This window comes from Bactrocera neohumeralis, chromosome 6 (genome assembly GCF_024586455.1).
Source record: "Bactrocera neohumeralis isolate Rockhampton chromosome 6, APGP_CSIRO_Bneo_wtdbg2-racon-allhic-juicebox.fasta_v2, whole genome shotgun sequence".
Lineage (NCBI taxonomy): Eukaryota > Metazoa > Arthropoda > Insecta > Diptera > Tephritidae > Bactrocera > Bactrocera neohumeralis.
The window spans coordinates 14,890,223-14,918,028 of NC_065923.1; the positions used below are offsets into that span (position 1 = coordinate 14,890,223).

The 27,806-nt window shown below is 34.0% G+C and overlaps 1 protein-coding gene across 1 annotated transcript in view; it reads right to left on the minus strand.

Moving 5' to 3' along the window:
• Positions 1-502: 502 nt before the first annotated feature.
• The window catches only part of LOC126762196 (mucin-2), a 45,281-nt gene continuing 17,977 nt past the window's right edge, over positions 503-27,806 (minus strand). Inside the window, exons 3-7 of the mRNA XM_050478756.1 lie at positions 10,895-11,024; positions 8,044-8,354; positions 7,298-7,949; positions 4,300-4,338; positions 503-4,223 (exon numbers count right to left, since the gene is read on the minus strand). Of these exons, the coding sequence (XP_050334713.1) occupies positions 1,915-4,223; positions 4,300-4,338; positions 7,298-7,949; positions 8,044-8,354; positions 10,895-11,024 (3,441 nt within the window). The 3' untranslated portion in view covers positions 503-1,914. The remainder of the gene's footprint in view (positions 4,224-4,299; positions 4,339-7,297; positions 7,950-8,043; positions 8,355-10,894; positions 11,025-27,806) is intronic.

Here is a 27,806-nt window from a genome sequence, read left to right on the forward strand (position 1 = left end):
CTAAAGTAAAAGTCAACGAAGCTCTGCTTTATTTTGTATTGTGGGTCAGAACCATTGCCATCTGCACTCTCAATTCTCTTAAGAAGATGCTACCTACAGTGTAGCTGACATGGGTAAGCAAATCTTAAATACAAAAGTAAGTCTTTCTTCTCAGCTTCTTTTTCATTTTTGATATTTTAGTAAACCCATATTTACTAAAAACTGTTTTCAGAACACTCTTGCAGATATAGAAGTACCCCTGAAAAGGCCACCAAAAGATTTTGAAGAGATTCACCTCGATTAAGCCGGAAATCCATAGCGAAATTGGAGCTCTGAAAGCCAACATTAACCATCGATGAATTTAAATTGTTCATAAAGCCTCGTCCTATACCTAATTCCAATTGAAATAAATAAGAGCAATTGTTTTTGTTTTTATGTTTTTTTTAAATACATTTTGTTTTATTAAATCGAAGAAAAAACAAATTTTCTCAAATCTAACCAAACATTTTTACAATTTTTCATGTATTATTAAAGTAAACATTAAATAAAAACTAATAACTAAAATAAAAAAATTATAAAAAAGTGAACGAAATAAAATTAAGGAAACAAAAACGTCAAATAGTACATATGTATATATGTATATAGCCAAAGCATAATAAACAACATTTCACATTGTAATAATTAACTTCGCATCATCATCATCTTTAGGATTCTTTTCTCTTTTCAATCAGCGCGTCAAATGCACTTTTTGCTGCTTCTAAGCACAACCGTTAGACGGCGAATGCTTACAAACGAAAATACATTTGAGTACTACTTTGATAAAGCGACGAGCGCTTTCAATGCTTAAGCATACGTTTGTATGTATGCATGTGTGAGTGTGGTGAGCTTTGAAAGAAACTAAAAATGCGATTAGTTAATAAGGGCATATTAACAAACTAGAGGAACGGCGCCTCATGCATTTTACCATTTCTTTCCGCTTATTTCAACGCACTCACACATACATATATACATAGAGTTGGTGAGTGATACATACATAAAAAGCGTTAATTTCGCAAACAAAAGAACAAATTTAACAAATATTTTTTAGCTTTCTCATAAATGAGTGCATACATAACATATTCATAATGAGAGAAAGAGAGGGAGAGAGAGAGAGAAAGACGGAAGGAGAAGTTCGCGCATTCTCATTTACATCGATTTTATACATAAATTATATATCTAAGAGTATTTTTTGTCTTTTCTTTTCTTCTTCTTCTTCTGCTTCTGCTTCTTATTCTTCATTACAATCTCTTTCTCTACATTACTGCCTTGACTTTTACATCTTTTAGTGCTTACAATGTATTTTCTTATTGTTTTATATTTGTTGTTGTTACTATAAATAAACATTGTAAGGACATGAACACAAAATCGGGAGCTGGACGTATGGAGCCGGTACGGAATCAGGATCGGGATGCCAGGATATGCTTGCTACGCTTGGTAATGAGGAGCAGGATTCCAGAATGGTTGTAGTAACCGTTACTGTTGGACGGGAGAGGTGTTATAAGGACGGGAGCGGGCACGTAGCGTGTTGCTTTGGACGGGGGAACGCATAAGGAAATGGACCAACTGCCAGGCACGTCATATGCAGGAACGGTACCGGTATTACTTGCAAAGGCCAGCAGTGTGTCCGCTTAAGGGACACCAGCTGACTTGACTGAGCAAGCAACAAGCGTTTGTTGGGATGTGCGGAGAGGATGTAGGATAACGGGACGTTGGTGGCTGTCGATTGCTGTGGTTGACGTTCTCTTTTGCTAACGGACGGCGTTATTTCATATGGTATCCGTAGATAACTTATTTTGTCATTCCTAAATTGGAGAGGATTTCTTGCAGGATGTTTGTGAGTATGTAGATGACAAATTGTAATATAACGTCATTAACGTCGTTCGTCATAACGTCTGTTTAGTCTTTCTTTTCTTCGACCACAACAGTTGCGGACGGCTCTGCGATCTTTTCGCTTTCTGGCGCGACATTAACATCTTCGTTCGTCGTTACTGTCGTCGTTGCAGTCGCTTCGCCAACCAACGCTACCGGTTCGGCTGTATCCACCACAGCTGGTGTCAATGGCTTTGTTGTTTCTACATTTTCCGTGCTTGCTGGCGTCGTGTCTAGTACCTTATTTTCCGTCACTTTGGTCTCCGCTTGTTCGCCCGTCTCTAAAGCTTCTACAGCTTTCACTTCAACGGTCTCTTTCTCATTGTCTACGGCTACGGTTGCATTCAGTCCGTCACTAGCGTTCGTGTCACGTTTCTTGTGCAGTCTGTCTGGTATGTTTTGTGTGCAAGAGCAAGGGCACATGCATTGATCTTTACGTGCACCGCCTGTAATCTGACTAAAGCTAAATGGAATCGGTGCTGGTTGCACGCCCAATGGGAAGCTGTCGACATTCTGTTGGTATCTGTCGGCCGTATGTAACGCATTATCGTCGCATTGTTCGTAAGCTGATTGTGGTAAAATGATTACCGGCATAAATGCTACAATGGCACCTTTGGGTATCTTGTCCGGTGCATAGGAGGCGGCATAACCTGGCGCTTGTGGAAACACCGGCAGTTGTTGTAACAATGACATAGAGTTCGTTATACCGCCAAAGAACGCTTGGCCGCCCGATGCGGTTGTTGTTTGTGTTGTGAATTGTTGTTGATTATACAATTTACTATCCGACGTTGGTTTACCGAAGGACGAGGTTGTAGATTGTTGTGTGCCTATTGTAGTTTGTTGATTACGATCCGTATTGCAAGAGCACACACGTTCGTTATTTATTTCGGTCGGTGGATAGGAGGGACGTGGCGTTTGGTAATTAGTAATGGTGTTGGTAACTACATTCTTTTCTGTTTGCCGGTTTTGTTCGAAACGTTGACCACCTGTGGGCTGACTGGGCTTGTAGCCTTCATTTCTGTTGGTATTTGTCGTGGTGGTCACTTTCTCAACGACCCGCTGTCCTGTTGGATAGCTAGGTACATTTTGGTTCGTCGTTGTCGTGGTTGTTACTTTTTCGACTACTTTTTGTCCAATCGGATAACCGGGTATTTGCCCATAGATATTAGTTTCCTTTTGTGTAGTTACCTTCTGTCCATTATAGATACCGGGTGTTTGTTCGTATGTTGTTGTGGTTACCTTTTGACCTACGCCTCCTTGAGTGATTTTCTGTCCGGTTTGTCTGTCAGTATTTGTGTTTGTAGTTGTTGTGGTAATTGTCTTGTACGGTTTTTCCTTCTCAATAGATGTATCCTGTCGATTGAAGGTATTCGTAATTGGACCACGATTGGGTGGCAAGTATTTATTAGTTTGTTGATAGGAAGTCGGCGGATTAACCGGTACATTCGGGTAATTCGTATTCGTGTTCGTGTTTGTGTTGGTCGTTGTTGTGGTGGTGATGGTTTTGGGAGGAGAGGGAGGAGAAGAAGGAGGAATATTGGTTAGAGGTGTTGTTTTAATATTATTATTAAATTGAGTGTTAGTATTGGTATTGGTGTTGGTTGTGGTTGTGGTTGTGGTGGTGGTGACCTTCTTTTGTGCATAATCATTATTACTACCATAATTTGGCACGAAAGATGTTTGTGTATTTGTGGTGGTGGTATGTGTGCTTGTCGTGGGTATTTCACCCTCCACAACTAATGATGATGACTTAATGGGTTGCGTTATTTTACCAGTTTTTGAGACGGGTGGCAAATAGCCGGGTGTATTCTTATTTGAGTCTCTTGGATCACTTGGTTTGTATGGTGGTTGTGGTCCTGGTGGTCCTGGTGGGCCGGGACGTGTTGGTCCGGGTGGGCCTGGTGGTCCGGGACGGGTTGGGCCTGGTGGTCCAGGTGGTCCGCCTGGGCCGGGACGTGTTGGGCCGGGTGGGCCAGGTGGTCCTGGTGGGCCGGGACGTGTTGGTCCAGGTGGGCCAGGTGGTCCGGGTGGACCATTTGGTCCCTTAGGTCCGGGTCCAGTTGGGCCGAATGGTCCTGGTGGTCCGGGTGGACCAGGTGGGCCGGGTGGACCCTTTGGGCCGCCAGGTCCCTTTGGACCGCCGGGTCCCTTTGGTCCGCCTGGGCCGCCTGGTCCTACGCCGCCACCGCTGCCTTTGCCGCCGACGCCGCCTTCACCGCCAAAACCGCCCTGTGGTCCCTCTACGTGCACATATGGTACGGCTGGTGGACCAGTTGGACCTTCAACATGAACATATTTGCCCGAATTGTCCGGGACATATTGACCTTGTTTAATACCTGTAAGTGAGTTGAGGAAATGAGAGGTGGTTTAGTTGAATGTTCGATTACTGGGAAGAGCGTAAAGTAAACTCACCTTTATAACGACCATCAAAACCTTCATAATTACCATTTCCTAGAGAGAGGGAGAGAGTGTTTGTTGGAGAGAAAGAGTAATATATTAGTAATGCGTAAAAATGGTCAAAATCATTTGTAATCATTATACAGTTAACTACGCTAAATACTTTTCTAAACTGCAGGTACAGTGTGTACAATATGTCTACGCACAACTAAGGCTACAAGTTACTATTTTGGGAGAAAATCAAATCAAAATTAAATTTTTGCAGGTTCATAACTACAGTTACTATGAAATACCTAAAACAACTACAATTACGGCATAATTAAAATGTACTCAATTATAATTTAATTTAATCATACTACTTACTTAGTGTTAACAACTACAAGCTGTAAGCGCCAGCTACCGGTAAAGCTCAAAAACATTCAGATACAATGTTACACATATATATGGTATGTATGCATGTACTATATATATATATTTATACATATATATAGCGATTTTAGTCACAATGTATGTATGTGTATAGGTATGAGAGGCAGTGTGGTTAGTGAACACAACAACTGTACGTGTACACAATAACGGTAAACTCGCAAAACACGTCAAGTCGAGCTTTCGAAGAAATAATAATAATAATAATACAACAAACATACACAATGATACAGTAAGCCCGTACACCGTTACGACGCAGCAGCTAAGAGCATTGCTAACGGGATAAGTGATTGGATAATAATGATGAGAGTTTGTGGATTTATGGATCAATTGGTGGGAATATATGTGTGTGTGGGGGTGTGTGGTGTTTGAGGTTAAGTAGGATTAGGCTATAGGATTAAATTTCGTGTGCGCAAAGGTATGAAGGATGTGGAGGCGCTGAGAGCAAGCAATTGTTGCAGTCGCTGGTAAGAGTTGTACGAGTGCATGCGCGTGCGTATGTGTGTGAATGTATGTATTTATGAGCATTGCATGCCTTTGTATGTATGTGTGTGTGTGACTTGCACATGCTTTAAAACTATTTTTGAAATGTGGTTATGGTTTTTCAAAGGCATTTTTGGTGCTGTTTTGGTGCTGGAAATGTGCGAGTATGTATGGCAGATGTGTGGACCGAAATCAGTAAGTCATTGTTTTTAAGTTGTTTTAATCTTTTCAGTTTCTTTTTTTTTTTTGCTTTTGGCTTCCAGCATTCCTTTTGGTGTGCAGATTTGATATTCACTTTTCTGTTGTCGCATATCTTTAGATTACGCTCACTGCGCTCATTCACTTGTATGTGCATAATGTTGTTGTTTTTGGTAATTAATTAAAAAGGTGTCATTGTCGGTTTTACAAAAGATTTTTTTTTCATGCGCGCTTCGTGCTCTAACCCGGGTATATATAGTGTGGCCAAAAATTCTCTACAGAAACTCTTTTTGAAAAAAATATATTTTTAAAATATTTTTTTATATATTTTTTAAATATTTTTTTGGTAATTATTTAAGTTTTTTTTCTTTTTAATTTTAATAATATTTTTAAAACTCATTTAAAAATATATTGCAGAGGCTCTTTCTTTAAAAAAATCATATGAACTGCATTTTATGTCGGTATAATGCGAGGTCGGTTGGACATTCAAAAAGTCGAGTGCAAATAGAAATAGGTATAAGTGTATGTGTGTATGTAGGTGCTAACAAGTGTGCATAGTACTTGTCTAGAAAGCCAAACGAGACAGACCTGCAGAGGCTACCAGTTTGTGATTCTCTTTAAGCATTCGTTAAATGTCGTGTGTGTGTCAAAACTGTCGCGAATTGTTTTTTTTTTTTTTTTTGTTTGAAGAATTTCTTGATTATGCATATTTCACTTTCCATTTCTGTATACAAATGTCTTATAATATCCGTTATACGCTTTGACTGTATTTTGAAGGTTTCGCATTCATTTCTATTCGTTTTGTGAGTGTTTGTGCGCGCGCTTATATGTTTTTGTGTGTGTACTTGTACAGACATAATAGCTTAAGTGCATATAGATATGTAAATATAAATAATATAAATAAATACATATGTTGTAGTTTTTGTTTTTTTTTTTACATATGTATATACGAGTGTATATTGTGCTATGCATGTGTTGGTGTGTTGGTGCGTTTATGCAAAAATAGACTCGCATTAAATAAAATATCGCTGAAGAAAAAGTATGGTAATAGAAAAAAAATTTAACACGAAAAATTATTATGGTTCATAAAAGCTCTTAAAGCTAACCTAAACGCTTAATAAGCTTAGATTGAAATACAAGGAAGACCTAAGGATGTAAGCAATAGGAAGTGAGCGGTAATACGTGTGCCGAAATGCTGCCGTGGTTAATATGGTAGCTTTCATGCTCACCGTAGAGCTTTGCATTTTAGCAAAGCTTTCACCCAATATTTGAATTTCGAACGTTAGCTTTACAGTTATGTAAGTGCTGAAATTATTTTTGTGGTAAAAAAAGCTTAGCACAAAACTTAAAATATGAGCTTTCGATGACAAAAAAGCTTTGAAACAAAAAAAAAAAAAAAGGTTTAATGAGCGGGTTCAAATCGAAAGTAGATTGCGGTTAAAGCATGAACTGAAGCTAAAAAGCTTTTCATGAAAGCTCTTGAAAACATTTAAACACTGCATTTCATGACATTGTCAAAATCGATATTTAAATCGACTTTTCCGAAGAAATTGTGGAATATCCGAGTGGCGAAAGCTCAAAAGCTCTTAGTTTAAAGTTTAAACAAAAGATTTTCCTGAAAGCTCTTAAAAACATTTTAACTGTGCATTTCATGACATTTTCAAAATCGATTTAAATGCTCGAGTTTTTTGAAGAAAAGCTCTTTTTTTGAATATTAAAAAAAGCAGTACAACAATGATAACCATACAGCATGCTTACGCGTATAGCTACTCACTTCATATCGCTTTGGACCTACATTTTGCACTCAAAACTTTCAATGTAACGTAAACCCTAAGTGCACCTAAGCTCAAACTTTCTGTGCTGCATAAAATTTCCTATGATTATGTTTTTATTTAAGCCAGCTAACCTGCTACATAGGGGCCCCCAGGAGAGCCGGAATCTACATATCCCAATGCACCCGGCCCCCCTGGGCCACCCGGACCTGCTCCACCGAGCGGTCCGGGCGAGTAAGCACCACCGCTACCGCTACCTCCGCTGCCACGACCGCCGCTGCCGCCATTGTTACCGCTACCTCTGCCGCCATCATTGTTGTAGCCGCCACTGCCGCTTCCACCTGATGAACCGCCAGGATAATAGGCACCGCTGCCGCTGCCACCGCTTCCACTGCCGCCGCCACTGCTTCCACTGCCGCCGCCGCCGCTGCTACCGCTATTGTATGGACCATTTCCACCACTGTATGGGCCATTTCCACCACTATGTGGACCATTTCCACCACTGTATGGACCGTTGCCATTATTGTATTGACCGTTGCCGTTATTGTGTGGACCATTTCCACCACTGTATGGACCGTTACCGCCGGTATATTGGCCACCACCATTATCACCTGGATATGGACCATTGTCGCCGGGTCGCACTGTGGCGACAACATGTGCAGAGGGAGCTGGTATGCGCTCGCGATCGTGATCGGCATAACGTGAAGGGCTGAGAATGGCTGAACCGCTTTGCACACCCGGTGCGTGAGAAAGGGAGAAACCTGGCGTAAAACCGCTAGGCTTCTTCTGCAAAATTTTAGGTAGAGGTGGAGGAGAAGGAGGATGTGATTTAGGTCACGAAATTTTCATTTAATTTTTTTTCATTGATTATTCAACGTACATCACCCAAATTTAATACTGGAAATTCTGGCCGTGCGCCACCTTCGAACTTGCCACAGCCAATTGGGAAGTAAAGCTCATCCCATTGCAAAATTACGCCATGGCCTTTTTCGCCATAAACTGGATAGACCTCGACTGGTTTTTGTGGTTCAACGGTACGATAACCGTGTGTATCGGCAACATAATGTGTTGCACGTAACATATGGTATGGATCGACGTAACCATAACAACCGTAGGTAACGCCATCAGGACCGCGGGTCTCATGATGGAAATTGCCCGTCTTACCGATATCATAGCCATAACGATAGGCATCTGTGTAGTGTCCAAAAGCAAGCAAGTGTTTTGTTGTATTTTGCGGTAGTTGTTGTTATATTTTTTTGATGTACGGAAGTTGATAACGGGTTGTGGTGGAATGGATATTATTTTTTTTTTATTAATTTTTATGTGGATATTGAAGGAATATTTAATATTTTAAGAATATACAATAATTGTTGACTGCTTTCTTCCCTCATTTCATAGCAAATAATTCGTTTTAAATATCATTAGAAAGAAAGCTAACAGTGTTGTTTGTTGCCTAGCATTTATACACGGTTAATACCTCATAATATTTAATATACCTATAATGGCTAGTTTTCATTACATTACTTTTACGACAGAAATTCAATAAAAAATGGCAATAAAATTAATAGAAAAAATGTAAAAAAAATTTAAAAATATCAAAAAAAAAATTAAAATGTCGTTCATTTCAATTTGTCATAAAAACACGTATAGTGTAAACCCTGCCTCATATAACACATAGCTTAATACGCAGTATTTCTAAACTTCATACAAAAATATATATAAAATTGTACTACCTTTTCGCTATTGCGCAGCTGTTTACAGAAAAAAATATGTATAGTATGTTTTACTCTAAAGTTCAAAGCCAGAGCTTTATTTCATTTCGGGGCCACACGAGTACGTCGAGTGAATGATGCGAGTAGGATGAAAGGTATGGATATGGATGCGGGATAAAGGATGATGGATGTAAAGGTATCGGACAGGAGAAAAAAGAAGTTTATGCAAATTTTTAAGTAAAACTTGCATTAAGCTTTCATTCTATGGTGAAAGCTTTTAAGAAGGCATAAATTTCAGAATATTTACATTAAACGTACGTGGGAAAGTAAGTTAATCACTCTAAGGCACATCATTAAGAATTATTTTTACATAGCGTTCATATATTTTTTACAAAGCTTTAGTCAAGTGAAAGCTCGTAAGCGCTTTCAGCGTTTATGAAGATAAAGCAAGCTTTCCAGCTAACTTTTTCGAGGTCTGCATTACTGTTTTAACTATTTTTTTTTAATATTTAGTATTAATTTTCACAGAAATTTTAATTTTTATTAATTAAGTTTTTACAAAAGTTTTAAAATTTTATAATTTTCTAATTTTAAATATTTACAAAAATAATTACTTGTTAAAAATAATGAGTGCTCACCTCTTGAAAATTCAAAATTATTATATTAATATTGCTACAAGTTATAGTAGAAGAGTGGGGTGTTTTGGAGTGGAGTGGCGTGGCGTGGATTTGAGTTGAGTTTGAGTTGATTTGAGTCGAGTTGTGTGTGTCGGTACGAAAATATTTACAATTTGAGACGAGTTTGGTTGACGATATATAATTTTTGGTTGTTGTTGTTTATTTCGATATATTACTAAATAGATGTAGATATATATATTTGATAGATTTGTGTGCGTCTGCTTTGGTTTTAACTACGTTTACGCATTCTTTATGATTTTATTTGGTGTTTAGTACAAAGCTACAACAAAAGTAACAACGTATATATATGATATAAGTATGTATGTTTATTTTGAACGTTTTCTAATATTGTTTATGTTGTTGTTTCTGGTTTTAACTACGATTTATAGCATAAGACAATTTTTTGTTTATTTTTAGGATAAACTAGTTTTTTTATTGGTTGTTTAGTTGCTTTTGTGTTTGGTATTTATTAAGGCTACAGCGCGCACTACTGTTAATTAATTAAAAAATTAATTGTTTTTCAAATAAACAAAATGTCTACAAATTATTTAATAAAAGCTGCGAATTTTGTTGTACAAAAGAAACGAAAGAAATGATTTAAGGTATTTCTATAAAAATATTTAATAAATAATCTAGCTACAAGCTGCTACTTGTACAATTACAAAAACAATTATAAAAACTAACTGCGCAGCTAAAAGCCGAAAGGACTCCATACGTCGCAGGCGAACACGGCGCACGAGTCCTTTTCAAGAGCTCGTCATACGGCGCAAATTTCTAAATAATACTCTTTGTATATATAAAATGTGTATATAAATAGCTATGTATGTATAAAATGCTACTAACAAAACAACTACTATGTATGACGTGGCAAAAACTAAAATGCATATGTGAGAGAAAAAGATAGCAAGAGTGTAGTGAAAAAAAGAGGAGAGAGTGAAAGTGAAACAATAGTGTAAAGTAGTGACTAACCAGCTGGTTAGTTGATAAGAGAGAGATATAGAGAGAATAAAGTGAGAGTAAGAGGATCGTTACAGGAGAGATAGGATAGTTAGGAATACGCAAGGCGCGTGAAAAAAGAAAGAAAATAAAATGAAAATATAAAAATTTTAAAAGTTATGAAAAATAACAGATTTTAATATAGTAGCCAGCGGAAATATAGAGCAAAGTAGTTATGAAAATTATGAAAATATTGCTAGGTTTATGTATGAAATTACAAATTTTGTATATTTTTGTATTCAAATACTAAATTTTTTTTTTTTTCGATGCTACGTGTGCAAATGTTTGTATGTTTTTTGTGCATTTGGGTGTATTTATAAGAGAACTTGAAACAAGCTGTACTTACTGGTATCGAAATTCGACGAATAGTATTGTTGATTGGTCGTTTTTTGGTCTTTAATTTGCAGAATGAGGCGACGATTTTCCTTATCGTAGTTTTGAGAGAGAGCGCATTGCACTAAAATGCAAGCGATGGCCTGTTGGGTGGGAGAAAAGCAAAATTTAATGTAGTTAAAAAATTTTGGTAAAAATATTTTTAAGTATGATCGCCGTTTTTTAAACAATTTGTGCTGCAAAAAAAATTTAATTTATCGAAATAATTAAATTAATTAATCGAATAATTAAAGTAATTAATAAAATGATTGAAGTAATTAATTAAATAATTAAAGTCATTAATTACATAATTAAATTAATTAATTAATTAATTAAAGTAATAAATTTAATAATTAGTAATTAATTAAGTGATTAATGTAATTAATTAAACAATTAAAGTAATTCATTAAATAATTTTTATTTATTAAATTTGTTTTCTTTCAATATCAAAAACGGCAGTATCAACTGGACTCTTTTCTAACTATAAAACATATACATATATTCCATATACTATACCAATATTTTTGCCAGCTAACTTTATTACATATTATATTTCTTGCCATTATAGTTGCTTAATTCTTATATGTATATGGCTGCACCCACATATTCCCATATTTACTTTCTCATTACAACTCTTTTATGGCCATAACCATAAGCCACATAAGCCATTTATCAAATATTTCCAAAAAATATAATGCCTGGAACACACTTCACTTGTATAACACTATTTTTTTCTCAACTATAAATGGGTATGCGTTCACACGCACACAAAATCTTGACAGCCGCAACAAAGCAGCAGCCTTATGAGTAATTACCAAATGTGGTGTTAAAATTATGCAATCAATATTGTGAACAAATCACTTGCATTGCAATTTATAATAATAATAAGTAATTTCTGCTGTTTTTTACCGCTTTTTGGCGCTTTTCTCTCGCACATAATTACCAATTGTAGTGTCTGCTGCCAGCGTATCATTGCGTCGGCTCGTCGTTGCGTTGGCAAATGGCTAAATCGTGTTTGCCAAATTATGGGCGTTCGAATTTATTGTCACCACTTTGTTTAGATCTTTCTATAGACGAATATCTTTAGTACCAATTGCAGCCAAAAGCGTAGAAGACGCCCACACATGCGCTTTAGTGGCGAATATGAGTAATACACAGACACACACACAGACACAAAGCGACGCCTAAATGGAGCACACTTAAGCGGATATAGTATTATATATTCAAATTGTATATATATGTAGATGTATGTGTGTTTATTGCATTGCTAAGTGGCCCACTACAAAGTTAGAGCTGACAACTTGTCACTTGAAACGCGCTTGACTGAACTGCGCGCGCCAACGGTAAATGTAGGTTTATTTATTTGAAATGAAGATTTGATTGTGAAAAAATCGCTTGGCAGGTTAGCAGTTCTTTTTTTCAAAATAAATATGACGTCAAGCCGAGACTAAAAGTGAAGATGAGCGATTTTAAGCTTTTGAGTCAGAGTGTTTGCATACACACATATATCAAAGGTGTGCGTGTGTATGTGTGCAGACGTTAAATGCAAATTTTATGAGCTGGTAAAATTTGGTAAAATGAGAACGTCCATATTTTAAGCACAGTTTACGGCAAATGAGACTAACTATAAAACTGGAAATGAAAAAATGTTTCTGGTTTTTTTCTGAATTTATTTGTTTTTTATTCAAAGTTTTTTTTATTAATTTTTTCTGCATATTTCTTAATGGACGTCATGTGATCCGAAAAAACTATTAATTTGGATTTTGCTATGACAATGAAAAGAGTTTTTAGCTACGCTTAAATGCTTTGTTGTGATATTAACTAGTTACAAACTAGTTACCAGTTCATGGTTAAGTGGACTAAACATTTTTGTGCAAGTAACAAAAGAAAAATATGAAATAAGTATACTCCTTTTTCTTAGAATTTTAAGCTTTGAGTATCAAAATTGTTTTCGAGCTTTCTTGAAATATATGTATAAGGCAATATATACCGCCTTGAGAGAAATTAAATTAAGCTTTACATTTTTTTTTTTAATTTAAAAATCTTTTTAGGAGAGTGCTCATGTACCTGATTCTCATAAATAAGCACTCCTGTATTATCTGTTTTAGTGTCCGGATACGGGTTTAGAGCAATTTTCGTACCAGAAATCCAGTTTTGAAAGCTTTTTGGAATTTTTTGCATAAACAAAATTATTTTGCTAATTTGTCAATATCAGTAACCAAAGTATATACATATATATGTATGTTAATTAAAGGTGTGAACAATTTTGAGTGTAATTGTTTGTGACGTCACAGTGTTAGTGCAATTAGAATAAAATGTCAGAATAACATACAAAATGTAAATATTGATCAGCTGTTTTCATTAGGCAGACAAAATGTAGTTTTTCCAACCTGTTTTTTAATATTTTTTAATAAGTGTTATAAAAAGTTACTACAAAAACATAAAGATCGGTTACTCATTTTTATTTGATGTAATGAAGAAAATTGCATATTTCATGTAAAAAACAGCAAATATCACCCTTGGACATGAAAAGTGAGCCATGGATATTTTTTTTAAATTGCTACTACAAAATTTTTCACAATATAAGTTCGAGATTAGCTTGACGTGCTCGTTAGAGGTCGGATTAGAATTCGAATATTTGTTAATCACTACTGAAGTACAAATTTTTAACTTTTGATTTTAATTTGGCTAAGTTTCAAACCAACATTTATCATATTTAGCCGATTTTCAAACCACGAATAATTAAAAATCTCATTTCAGCCAGTACAGATCTTATTTGAGCCATATTTCCATCCATAATAAATCTAAATATCTTATTTTCAAAACAAAAAAATTTACGTGGCCAAGTATTAAATGTCCTCGGCTAAAGAAATTTAAATTTTTCATGAGATTTTCATTTAAAATGCCACCGCTACTCAAATTGGCTACGCTTTTCGGTCAATTTAAAAGCATTTGTCAGCAATTTTCAAATATTTTTTTTAATTAAAAGTGGTCACCATTTACTTAAAGTCCACAAAATTTTTTGGTGTTGCTTTTCTGATTCACACGCTATTGGCTCTGAAGCCAACCTGACAAGGCGTATGTGCGTGCGCATCTATTTTACGGCAAACAGCTGTGACATACACATTTACAGCTATTTAAATGCATGTGCACCATTATGTGTATGCCTGCACACGGTTTTCATAGTTTTGAATGACAGCAATTAAAATCGAGTTATTTCGTGTAGCGTTTATGCAAATTTACTAGATTGTAATGTTGAAAAATGTCATAAGTTTTGTTGTTGTTTTTTATTATTTCTTAAATGCGGCTTTTTCATTATCTGCGCATATTAACTTTTTTTCATTCTTTACTAACTTGGCTTATTTTAGTTAGCACGCATTGCATCAGCGTTCTAGCTGTTTGCATAATTGCGGCTTACTGTCTGGCAAATCTCCCAATTTGCGCAATAAATCAACTAACCTTTATAAATATTTCTAAATTTTTAATAAAAATATTGGTGAATAGCTCTTAAGCGTTTAATTGAGCTAACTGCATTTTCATAAATTTTGTGCACCTCATAGTTTTTCAATGTTGAAGCAGAGTTGCTGCGCAAAAAAATTAAAAATTACATTTTTGTGTTTAAGCGAAAGGCATATTGCATTTATACGTACACATACATGCATTTACATATACACATGTGTATGTGTTTATGTAAATCCGACATGCTCTAAGCTTCGGCTTTAAATATTGCATATTCATGCTCTTCTCCGAAAATGTCAAAATCATCAAATTGCATACGCATAAACATTCTAAATTGACCTGATTGGGAAAATTGCTGAGCCATTGCACACAAGCTGGAGTACTTTAATGAAAATGTATGGGTATTTGTGCGCGCAATTTCGTTCGAAATAGGCATTAAGTGAAGAGAAGGCAGCTTATGTCTTTATATGCATACGTTTTCATATGCTATGCATGCCTTTTATATATTTTCAAACCTTTCTCATCACTGAAGATAGAACAAAAACATAACATGAGTGCAGGAGTATATATATATACAAATGTTACATATAGATTTGCTATAAGCATGAGCTATATGAGCAACTGTATGCTAAGCTCATTAAAAACACGTGTGCATAAATGATGAAGAAAGAACATAGGCAATGTAAAATATTCTTTTAATTACAATTTAGCATTACAAAGAGCATATATTGCAGTTAATACGCTGTCATTGCAGCTGCGTATGATTATGGTAAGCCACTTTCACAGGCCATTAAAAATATAAAATATATGTTCAACTTTGAAAGCATAATAAAAAAAATTCTCTCATGTATTGAAACTCAAATTTTATGTACACAAGTGTGACCTTGTCCATAGATGTAGACATATAGTATACAGATTGATATATGTACACATATGTTCCTCGTCATAAACGCATTCACCCTCATAAGCATTCAACCTTTAAATTTTAAACACTTTACCTCAATTAATTTTAGTTCAGCAAAATATATATACAGTAACAGAAAATCATTTGAAGCGAACTTTTTAATTGAACGCTTTTTCCTGCATAAAACAAGCATGCTGTGGCATTACGTATACGCCGTGTATGCCCTGAACCACGCGTATTCATACATTTATGCAAGTTCCACATCAGTTTCGTTGTAAATTGTGAACTCTCAATTATCAGACGATAAAAGTGAAATTACACTTCATTGTTCAAAATAACACATTTTCGATGAAAATAAACGAGCAAATGCCGATACACAAACATGCCATTTTCAAGAGTTTTATGCAATAAAAACATGTTCATGATTTTTAGCAGCTGCCATTCATGTGCATATTAAATTGTACTAAATTAATTCCTATGAAGCAACAGTGAAAATGTTATTTTTGCTTAATATTATTTTACATTTTTACCTATTAAGTTCGCAGTAATATTTAAGGATAATTGCTTATTTCTTTAGTAAACTGAACATTGATTGCATTTTTGTGCTGCGAGTGTTATTTTTTTAGTTCGAATAAATAAATTTTTGTGAAAGTAATTTTATAATTATTTCAGTTTGGGTGTATTTTTTTTATTTCATTGTGTTTTATTTTATTTTGTAGTATTTTGTTTTATTTTATAAAAAAATAATTTTTAATTTATTTATTACATTTTATTTAATGATTCTCTTTTTTTATTTTTGTGCATTTTGATTTCCTTTATTTTATTTTGCCTCTATTTATTTTATAGAAAATAAATGTGTACTTATTTTATTTTTTACTATGTTTTTTGATTTTTTATTTTATTTTGTTTTTTTTTTTTTGATTTTATTAAAAATAATATTTTATCTGTAATTAATTTCCCTATTATTGTTTTCAATATCATTTCATTTTTTATTTTTATTTGGTTTATTTTTTATCAAATTTTTATAAAATTTTAATTTTTTTTCATTATTATTTTATTTTATTATTTGATTTCATAAAGAAAATATTTTGTTACCTATTTTATTTATTACATTTTATTTTACGATTTTACATTTGTAAAAATGTTTTTTGTTTTACATATGTATTGTATGTGTATTTTGATTTGATTAAATATTTTATTTTATTATTTTATATGTTTGATTTTATTTTCTTTTTCATGATTTTATTTAATTTTATTTTATTTTATTTAATTTTTAATTTCTATAAAAACTATTATTATTTTTTCTTTTATTAACTGAGTACTTTTTTCCAAAATATTCTAAATTTTTTCGTCTCAATAATACGTGGCGTGTTCGTATTAATAGCCGTTTTCATGTATTCGTAATCAAATTAATTTGATTTTGCCAATAAATTCAAATTTTGGGCGGAAACGAATAGAAATTCGCACAAATTATAGCTGCACTAAACGAAAAAAGAAGAAGCACACGCATATCAAATAGCCACTAAATATCAATACTAGTTTCATACTTGATTATCTGCTACGAGTTGCGTTTGATTGGCGTCAGTGAATTAGTTGAAATGCCGCTAGAGCGCAGAATATCAATACTAGCTGTTACATAAGTAAACTAATACAAACATATTATATATGCTTATACATAATAATATACATAAATGTATCATACAGGTATACATACACATAAGCTGCTGCTTATATTTAAAGCAGCGAAATTTTTAAATTAAGCTTAATAAAATAATAGCACCGGTTCTAGAACAATAGCTGTCGTATAAGCCTTCGCACATATTTATTGAACTATGAAAATGAGCATATACATATTTATAGTATTGTTAACAAGCCATAAATTTGCGCTGAAATCGAAAAAAAAGTTTTATAAAGCTATGTTTAGAAAACCATTTTTTTTTGTCATATTAACTACGAGAGGCTGTACTCAACGAGTATGTGAAACTGGTATAAACAACACTTGTCACATATATTTGTACATAAACTGTATATATTATGCAATAAAATATATATCTGTACACATGTATAGCAGTGGAACGCAGGCCGCATAGCTCATCCGTAATTTAAACTAACCCAAAGTTAGTTGTTTTCCAACCAGACCAGACCAAACCAGACGCGCCACTTGAAAAGCGAAAATTAGCAATACAATTCGTTAAAAATCGCACGCTTATAAAACAAAAGTACAAAAAAATATGAAAAAACACAAAATTTGAAAGCGAAACACTCGTTTTTCGTGTATTTCAAAAGCCAGACGCTCATCGAAGTGGCAGCTATGCCGCTTTGGTTGAGTTCTTGGCTTATGTATGCGCGTATGTATTTGAAATTATTCTTTGAGCCGCCAAGTTTGGTTGAAAAAATGAAGAATATCAAGTTTCTATAATGTATGTATACCTTAATTAGACACTTGCCTCGCTGTTCAATACTTTTGCCGTGAAAATAATCAAATTAATTCAATTTTATGTTCTGAAAAGTTTTATTTCGTTGTATAACTTCTTTGCTTTGCGAACATTTTTCATTTAATTTATTTGCATTCTTCGACAAAAGTGGAAGTGGCAGGCAAACGACCTTCAATTTATGTTTGAAAAACCACAAAAAATCGCTTGATTAATATTTCGATAGCAAATGACGAATGCTTGGCGATTGAAGATTTTAATTGTCTTTACTTTGCTTTAAAGATTACCAAATATAGCTGTTAAATTTTTCGAAACAACTAATTTATTGAAATGTACAGATAAACATATCTTCGTTACCAACTTCAACTGACCCCAGGCGCGGTACGCCTGCTATCACATTAGCTGTTCACTTTGACATTGACCGCATCGGCTTATCACAGCCCCTAATTAATTAGCTAATAAAGTTTTCCGTAAGCGCAAAAGTTACAAACAACTTCCGGTGTACGCGCTGCCATTACAACACCTGCTTTGCATCGCTGCCAGCCAAATAAACATATATTTATATATATAATAATTAAGTATTTGTATATAAACACAAGCGCTACAAGGCAGCTGCTCGGCGACCACGCTGCGTGTGCATAATTTCGTTTTGGGCGTAACGGCGCTGCGTGTTTGCGTTAATTATGGCCGAAGTCATCATTGATGCGCCACTTGACGACCAACCAACAAACCGATCGACCGACCGACCGGCTTTGGGTGAAGGTAAGCCGTGTCATTACCACCGTTAGCGCGCCAATTAATCGCTGTAACATTAACTTAAGTATTCATAATAACATTTTAATAGAATTTCATATTTTTTGCTTTTTGTTTATGTGGTTTTTTGTTGTAATTTAAGAATTTCGTCGAATTTAAGGAATACGGCAGCTTTTGTGTGCGTGTGTGTTGCTCGTGAGAACAGTTCAATAAACTTGAGTGTGAAAACACCTTAAATACATAAATTACACGCTTGCAGTCAACGTTCGGTGGCAAAGACCTGAGGCGACTTTTAGAAATGGGCGCATATATTTGTTGTATATATATATAAGTAGTATATATACTGTACTGTTGTATTATTTCATTATTTTGGCAGAGAATTCGGCAATAAATTTGTGCGTTTTCAGATGTATAATTTTCATTTTTGCTTTAATGGCACAAACACAGACCGATTCATCGATTTTACTCGATTGTCATGGCTTCTGTTAGGCACAGTCTACTAAGCAGATGAATTTAAGGATAATTCAGTCTATTATCACAATGGTGGAGCCAAATAGCATGAAATTAACTTTTCACTTTTCGTACGGCTAAGGCTGTCAACATAGTGTAGCCATCAACAATGCAGTGAGCAAGTCGAAAAAGGCTTTACTTTTGTACCTAGACGACTTTATATTGGTAGTCGGAAAAGTCTTTTCGTATTTTGTCAAGTAAAAATATCTACAGGTAAATAGATCAATATATTTTTAATTTCTTTATTTATTTTTAATTGGAAAATAATAATACAATTATTATCTTACAGAGTAACACTAGCTGCCAGGGCTTACGGCTTTAGATCAATATAATATTCTGATATTTCAAATTGGTTTCGACTGGCTCTTGTGCTTTATTTCACTATAAGCTCAGCCTAAGGGTACAAATTAGTGAGATTTGAGCTAGGAATGAGTCTAACTGGGAAAACTATGGTTTTCGATACGTGTGATGTGACTCGGAAGGGATTGTCTGCAACCTTGTCTTGATAAATGGGCTTTCAGTGCAGGTACTGTAATGTGATTTTGAAATGGGTGGATAGAAGGTGGTAGAGCGATAGTGTGTATATATTTTCAGGAGAGGAGGATATAAAGCTATAGATTTACGAAATACTATAAGCAGGGATATCAGGAGTGTTTAGTGATTGAATTAGAAATTTATGTTGGATAAGAATTGAGTACTGACGGTTGAGAATGGGGAATTGGGATCTTTATGGTAATGGCAACTGGAATTAGTATGAACAAATTGTTTGAGAGTTGATTGGTTGGTGACGTACATATCCCATATTCGAAGAGCAAATAATAATGTTAAGGAGTAGGAAGATTATTAAGGATATGATTGGGATTATAGGACGGAAATTCAAGGAATGTAAGGCAGGGTAATAGGAATGAAAAGAATTGAATATGGAAGTAACTTTTAAGAAATGAATAAGGCATATGGAGAGGAATTGAGATGTGATTAGGAATATTGGATAAAGGGTAGGATAAGGTATGGTAAGGGATCGAATGGGAGAATAAGGTTTATGGAGTGGTAGGACTTGGATATGGGAATAGCTATAGAGGAATGAATATGGATAACGGAGAGGAATTGGGTTATGATTAGGAACAAAAGATAAGGGATAGACAATATATGGTAAGAGATTGGGTGGGAAAAAGAGGATTATGGAGAGGAAATGGGATGCGGTTAGGAACATAGGGTAAGGGATAGGATAATATATGATAAGGGATTGGATGGGAAAAAGGGGATTATGGCGAGGAATCTGGATGTAATTAGGAATATAGGATAAGGAATAAGGATAATATATGGTAAGGGACTGGATAGGAAAAAGAGGATTATGGAGAGGAATCGGGATGTGATTAAGAACATAGAGCTAAGAATAGGATATCAAAAGATAAAGGAACGTATGGAAAAGAGAGGATACCTATGGAGAGGAATTGGGATATGTTTAGGAGTGTAGGGTTTAGAATAGGATAACATATGGTAATGGATCGGATGGGAAAAAGAGATGGAGGAGAGGAATTGGGATATGTTTAGAAACAAAGGATTTAGAATAGGATAACACATGGTAATGGATCGGATGGGAAAATGAGGATTATGGAGGGAATCGGGATGTAATTGGAATGTGAATGTTGTGGAGGACTTTTTAGAAAAATGGGAATAGGATTAAGGAGTAGGAGCCGATATGAGGATTATACTTGGGTATTTGTTTAGAAATGCGGATAAGGAAATGGTGGTTTATAAGAAAGGAATTAAAATCGGGAATGAATTATTGGATATGAATGGGGAACGGAATAAAAAAGTTTAGAAACTGAAAGTAGTTAGAAATGATAAAAGATGAAGATTTTAGTAAAGAGAAAAAGAAGAAAATAGAAGTAAATGTAAATAAGGGATTAGGGAATTAGAGTTTTAGTAGAAGTTCCGAGCAGTTGAAGTGGAACTAAAAGTGGGTATATAAGTAAAATTAAGAATTGTGATAAGATATGAGAAAAAGTATATAGAGATAAGTAATTTCTCGGTTGGTAGTAGTTAAGGTTTCGAATAAAGTAGAAAAGAAAAAATAAAGTAAACAAAAGAAAAATAAAGAATTATAGGAAAAATACAAATATTTTGGACTTTTAATTTTTAGTGTGGACGTAATTCATTCAAACATAATTCATACATGCATGAATCAAACAATTTTATGCATTTAGAATTTCTAAGCGCATCAAAAGTCGCACAAATTCGAGTGAATCTATGAATACTAATGCACACAGCATCTTTCTGCATTAAGCCTTACCGCTGCGCTTTCGACAAGGTCGTTTTCATACGCTTAATAGGCGTTCAAATCAAATTAACATAAACATGACTGCACTTTTTTGACCGGTTTTCCACATGCTGATTGAAATATTTAATATTTGTTTTTACGATTATGATGAGCACATACGCAATCATATACACTAACATACTTATGCTAATACAAGTGTTGTAATGGTTAGAAAAAACGACATAAAAGTAGCCACCAGCTGAGAGAGGCCGTTACATGCGATGGTGAGAAACCAAAATATAGGCAGTTATTGAACTGGTTGTCCCAGATATACATATATGTATGTGCACATGTTTGCTGCACAAGTGTACTGCCTCTCTGCCAACGACTGACATTAGACGACTGTCAAAAAATCCATTTTTCAACATAATCACGCATTATTTGCTGCATATAAAATACATAAATAATATGTGTAGTTATGCTAACAGTATTTTTGTATGTATTTGTATGTGCTGGAGCGCACAAATTGAAAGCAAACATTAGCACATCAACACAACAACGCAGCAAACGGGCATGGCCTGTGTCTGGGGCGTCGAAGCCAATGAACATTCAACATTAGGCAGTGAGCATGTAATTACAACAAAGCCGAAAAGGTGGTAGTCGACGACTTGACAGTGAGAACAGTTAATGCAAACAAAAATTGACGAAAATGTGCGGCAAACATACAAGCAAGCAAATGATGCGCACACACACAACACACACAACTACAAGAATTTGCATGGTAAACGCATTAATGCTTATGCAACAACAACATGTAATGACAGCACGGCACAAGTCTGTATATATATATATGTACGTGTGTGCATTAAATATTTGCGAACGAGAAGTGTAAACTCATGTCTTACACGCTTCAAAGTTGTTGAGTAATTTTTAATGTGGCGAGCGCGTGTGCCTGTATGTGTGCTCATTATTTTTACACATAAAAAACTTTGAAGAATTCAATAAATTTTAATTACAGGCGCACGGGCGCTTGTGCACAAAAGTTGACAACAACAAAAACAATAAAAAAACGCTTTCCCGCTGAGCAGCCGCTCTGACAGCATGGTGAGCATAAATGCTTTTTGATAGACAGTTAGACATTCAGTCTGGCGCACTGACAGCGCCTACACGCAGGCGCTACTGCGCTGATGATGATGTTGCTGATATTTTCAAAGAATCACATTGCGCATGCGTTCAAAGGCATTTAATTATTATATGTGAGTATGTATTGGATTTTTTTGCTTTGCTGGCAGCATGCCTCTCCAATAATTGCAGCAGAGAGCGCGAGAATTGACAGCTGTCAGTATGTCAGTCGGCAATGTGGGCGTACTTGAGGCAAAGTGGGTTGATTCGATTTGATTTGAGGCTTTTTGCGCAAACTGTGTCGAGATTTTATCGCGACTTTTTCCCACAATGAGAGCGCCATGCGGCTTTCCGTTAAATTTTTTTTTAATTTTTTTATATTTTTTATATTTTTTATTATTATTATTTTTTTTTTAATGTACCATCTTTAAATATCAAACGGCTGGCATGTTTTAGATTGGCTAGTCGCAAATCATGCGGCGTTCTAGGCAATTAACTATTTGCATTATAGCCAGACACATAAGAAAAATATTTAATAACCACTTTTACGACAGTTACTTTAAGTCAGAAATATTTGCATGAAGACGCCATGAAATCTATGATTTCCAATCTTTCCATACACCTATAATATGCTCTTCATACTCTTCGTGTGCGTGGTTTTGTCACCTCCACGTATAATTGAATATAACTTTAATATGCGCTCAAAGCCATAAATATCATAAACGTCATTGTTTTGTACTTCAAACAATTCACGCTTAGTCTAAAGACAAATACAGTGGCAGACAGTAGTGATGTGTCAGCAAACAAAGCTGCTGTGGAGAACATCGCCGCGTGGCACGGTACATCCGTGAGCTTATATTCATGAGATGCGTTCAGCTGATATATTGAACTGGACTGGCAAATGCCGTTAGGTGAAAAATCTACATAAGAAACTGAAAGTGGTATTCAGAAGACAGCACGGTGCGATGATATTCATAAAATATATATTAATATCGAAATTTTTACTGTTGCCACACACACACACAGTATGATTAATACACTGTAGTATATGATCCATTGCTTGCTTGATTGCCAGTAAACTGGCTGGCTTGCTCATTTTGTTTCACATGAAATGTTTTGTAATATTTCGGAAAGCTTCAAATGTTCACCTTGAGCTGTCAAAACACCAGCATACTTAACTCTCTTCTTTCGTTATATTAAAATGAAGATTTTAATAACTTATAAATATGGTGCGGCTGCAACCGATATCTATGCGTTTCGTATTTTATTTCGAAAAATTGACAGCAGTTGCATTTATCATAAATAAAAATTAATTTAATAATACAGTAAGCTGTCAGTGTTGACATAGCGCACAGCGTCACTGAAGGATACGGATTGAACTTGACGAATTTGTTAAATAAATCAAGCTAATGGATTATAAAAATGTTTGACAAGCTTCGGACAAGGTAAGCTATAAGATTTGTTTATATAAAAAAGGTGTCTTTATAGTTTATTATATGCAAATTTATAATAACTGTGGTAAGAAAACATAGTAATCAAGCTACTTTGCTTGCTGAAAGTATTTATTGAATTCTTTGAACGCACTTTTTTATTCAGTTTAGCTCTCGAGTTGACAAATTTGTCAGTTCTTTAGTTTCTAAGATATTTCTTATATGGCAAAATGGCAACACTGTCTCATAATTTTGATCATAGTAGCTTACAACATAACTTTATATTGAAGCTTTTAAAACTTTTCAATACAAATCTCTTCAATACGCTTAACTTTAGTGCATTCAAATATATTACGCATTGCGTAATGCCAGATTTACACCATGCCAGTTTTATGACCATAGGAATTTTGAGATAAAAGGTCAACAATTTTAGAGTAACAAAAAAAATTTGGCACAACCCGTTAGAAATGATGTTTATTTGAGCATTTGTTGCCGCGAAAAAAGTTTGTATTTTACATAAGAACTTTTAAAGTATATTGAAATATTTTGCCAGTGAAATGTCAAAACGAGAAATCAACACAATCAAAATAATAATAAAGAACTTGTGCATAACGAAGAATTATATCAAAAAGCTGTTACAGTTTATTTAAAACCCATATTTTACATTAAATTTTCAATAAAATATAAAATTTTTGTTACATAAAAATTTTCGAAAATTAGTTTAATATTTAAATTTGATAATTTCGAAATTATTTTAATATGTAAGTTTTAGTGAAAATTTGTTTGGAAATTTTTTTTTTGCAATTTAGATTTTTTTATTTTTATAATTATTGTTTTTTTTTGTATTAATGAGAAAAAAGCTTAAAAGCTAAAAACTTTGCTTTCTTTTTCGTTAATAATTAGTAAGTTTTATTAAATTTGTTATTAAGGCATGCAGATAAATATTGGTTTAAATTATTTTTGAAAACATAATTTTTAGTTATTTAAGCTTTCCACAAGTTTTTATAAAAAAATTTAAAAATTATAAAAAATAAAATTTAATAAAATTAAATAACTTTTTTTAAATAGATTATAATTGCAAAAAAATATTATAAAAAAAAATTAAAAAATTGTGAAAAAAAATTAAATAATTTTTTTTAAATATATTATAATTGCAACAAATATTATAAAAAAAATATAAAAAAATATTGAAAAAAAAATTTAAATAAAAAATTTGAAATTCTTCAATTTGTTATTTCAATTTTATTTTCATTACAAATACAAAAGAATAATAATAAAATGATCAAAAAAATTAAAATATTGAAAATATATTACAATTTAACAAAAAATCACTTGAATTTGTTATTTCAATTTCATTTTTATTATAATTGCATCGAAGAAAATTATTTAAAAAAATTTAAAATTATGAAAAAAACAAAATTAAATAAAAAAATATATATATTACAATTAAATGAAAATCTTGAATTTTTTAATAAAATTTCTGTTTTATTATTCTTCTAAAAAGTAATTTTAAAAAAATGTTAAAAAAAATGTTAATAAAAAAATTTTAAAATTCATTAAAATTTATTAAAAATTTCAAACTTGCTAATAAATTTCATTTTTACTATAATTGAAATATTATTCTTAATTTAAGTGTACATTTTGGTAACAACATTTTTTAGTTGCAAAATTTAATTTTTAAACCAATTAAAATAATATGGCAACATGAAATATATGCTCTGCAAAATCTATATAAAATTCTGTTGCATTTTGTGCCTCAAATTCATTTTGCATGTATGTCTAAACAACAGAAAAATATTTATCTGGCATTTGAATCCTCTTACAAAACCGCCGCACCACACTAAAATTTAGTAAAAATAATTATATCACATAACCTAAAAAACTACATATATATGGACATATAACTATGCCACATATGGAGGCATTGCAAGTAGCTGCCACACAAAAATTTCAAAAATTTGCAAAATTTTAACTATGTGTTGCTATCATGTGCTTGATGGCTAATTCAACACTGCCACAAATAATAGTTTTTGCACCAAAAACACGATTTTGAAGCAATTCTAATAGGCTGTGATTAATTGCCGCTGATTGCCAAGCATTGTGTGCCAAACAACGTACATATGCACATACATATATAACCACAAGAGTGAATACAAAATTAGCAAAGAGCACAATGCTTGTTAATTTCCCGCCCAGTGCGTGATTGATTTGTTGAAAAATTACAGACAAATTCAGTGAATTTATTTTATTATGTGAAAATAGATGATATTTTTGTTGCTGCATTTTTGTTGGCTTCGATAAATCGACTACTTAATAGCAGATATGTGCGAACATTTATTAGAAAGTGTACTATTAGGTACACAAGTAAAAATAAAAATAAATGATTTCTTCTGCAAAAAAATTTTGTGGAAAAAATTTACTTTCCAACACTGAAATTTTCAAAATTTTATTAGCTTAAATTTCACTCCCACAACTCGCAACAATTGGCTTAAATAATTTTCGTTTAATTAATGCGCACAAGAGTTGATTATTTTGTGGTCGCGAAACCGCAAAAGAGAATTGCGAAGCCACAGCAGCTTTAATGCCCATTTTAACCGCAAAATGAGAGCAAATATGCGCTCATAAAGCTTCTAAAATAATTAGAGTTGGCATGCTAATACAGGCATAGAATTTTAATAAGCACATAAATGCATTTTGCCCACATTCATGCATTTCATTTCACATTTATGCCTTTCACCTCAGCGCACCGCAAACAAAGTGGCAAAATTTTGAAATTGTCAATCAGAAAATCATTCAATAATTTGCCGCCAGAGCTCCAATACATAGTACGTACATGCATGACGCCAACAAATGATTCAAAAACAGAATTGAATGACTGACACGAAATGAGCGCGAGATGCGCCCGCACTTCGGCAGCCGGTTTTTCGAGGCTGCGCTGAGCGTGGAGTCGCTAAGAAATTACACAGCTTGTTGAAATTGAAGCGTCAATAATGTGTGCGTTGAAGAGCGCCTCAACGAAGGTCACTGCATTGCATTTTTTCTGAAAACTTAATTTATTTACAGCAACAAACAGCCATACAAACATTCAATACATACATACATGTAAGTATATATATGTACACATGTTTGCCGGTTGTTAACTTCGTTTCGAATTGCTCGCGCTTGACAGTTACAAAATTATAGCTTGCGGGCAGGCAGTGCGGCCGAGCGAACTAAGGGAAAATTACGGAATTCACCAAAGTATTTTTTTTTTCAAAAAACCACAAAAAGCAGCAGAAAACTTCACAACAGCGCACCACGCCCTGCGACTGCATTGCAGCGCTGTTGGAAGATTAACTGCGTTCAGCTATCCGCTTGGCCTTAATGAGACATTGCCGCCGCAATGGCAAATGCTGTGCACTGCGACGCGGCCGACCACGCACGCCAGCTTCGTGCACCGACAACAACAACGAAAAACAACAAAAAATATGCGTGTCTCATATTACTGCCGCCACAACGCCGACAGCACACGGATTTGCTTGCTTACGGTTTCAACGAAACTGTGGCAAATTCTTCCGCGCTGGCAACAGGTTATGCAACGATTTTGACCATGAAAGCGTGCAAGTGAAATTTGTTGTCATACAAAGTTCATAAATATTGCACTACTTACATGCACATATATGTATATGTATGTATTTGTATAAATATATGAATGCATGTTTGTATGTATATATTGTTTTTTAATTTGTGTTTATCTTCATCGCCGTGCCTTGGCGCTGCTGGCTCGCCCCTGAAACGCCAATAGCAGCTGCCAATTTTAAGGTTAATTTTAATGCGCTTAAAGGCATTTATCAGAATTTATGTATTTAATTTTAGTTTAAACTGAAAATGATATTAAATAAATACCTGCGTGTAGGGTTTTTACAAATATTAATATTTTTGGTATTTTTTTTTAGTAAAAAATCACTCACCTAGAAAGAGAAAAGAAAAGAGAATACGATTAGTTTATTTTCAGAAATTGAATGAGTAAATAAATT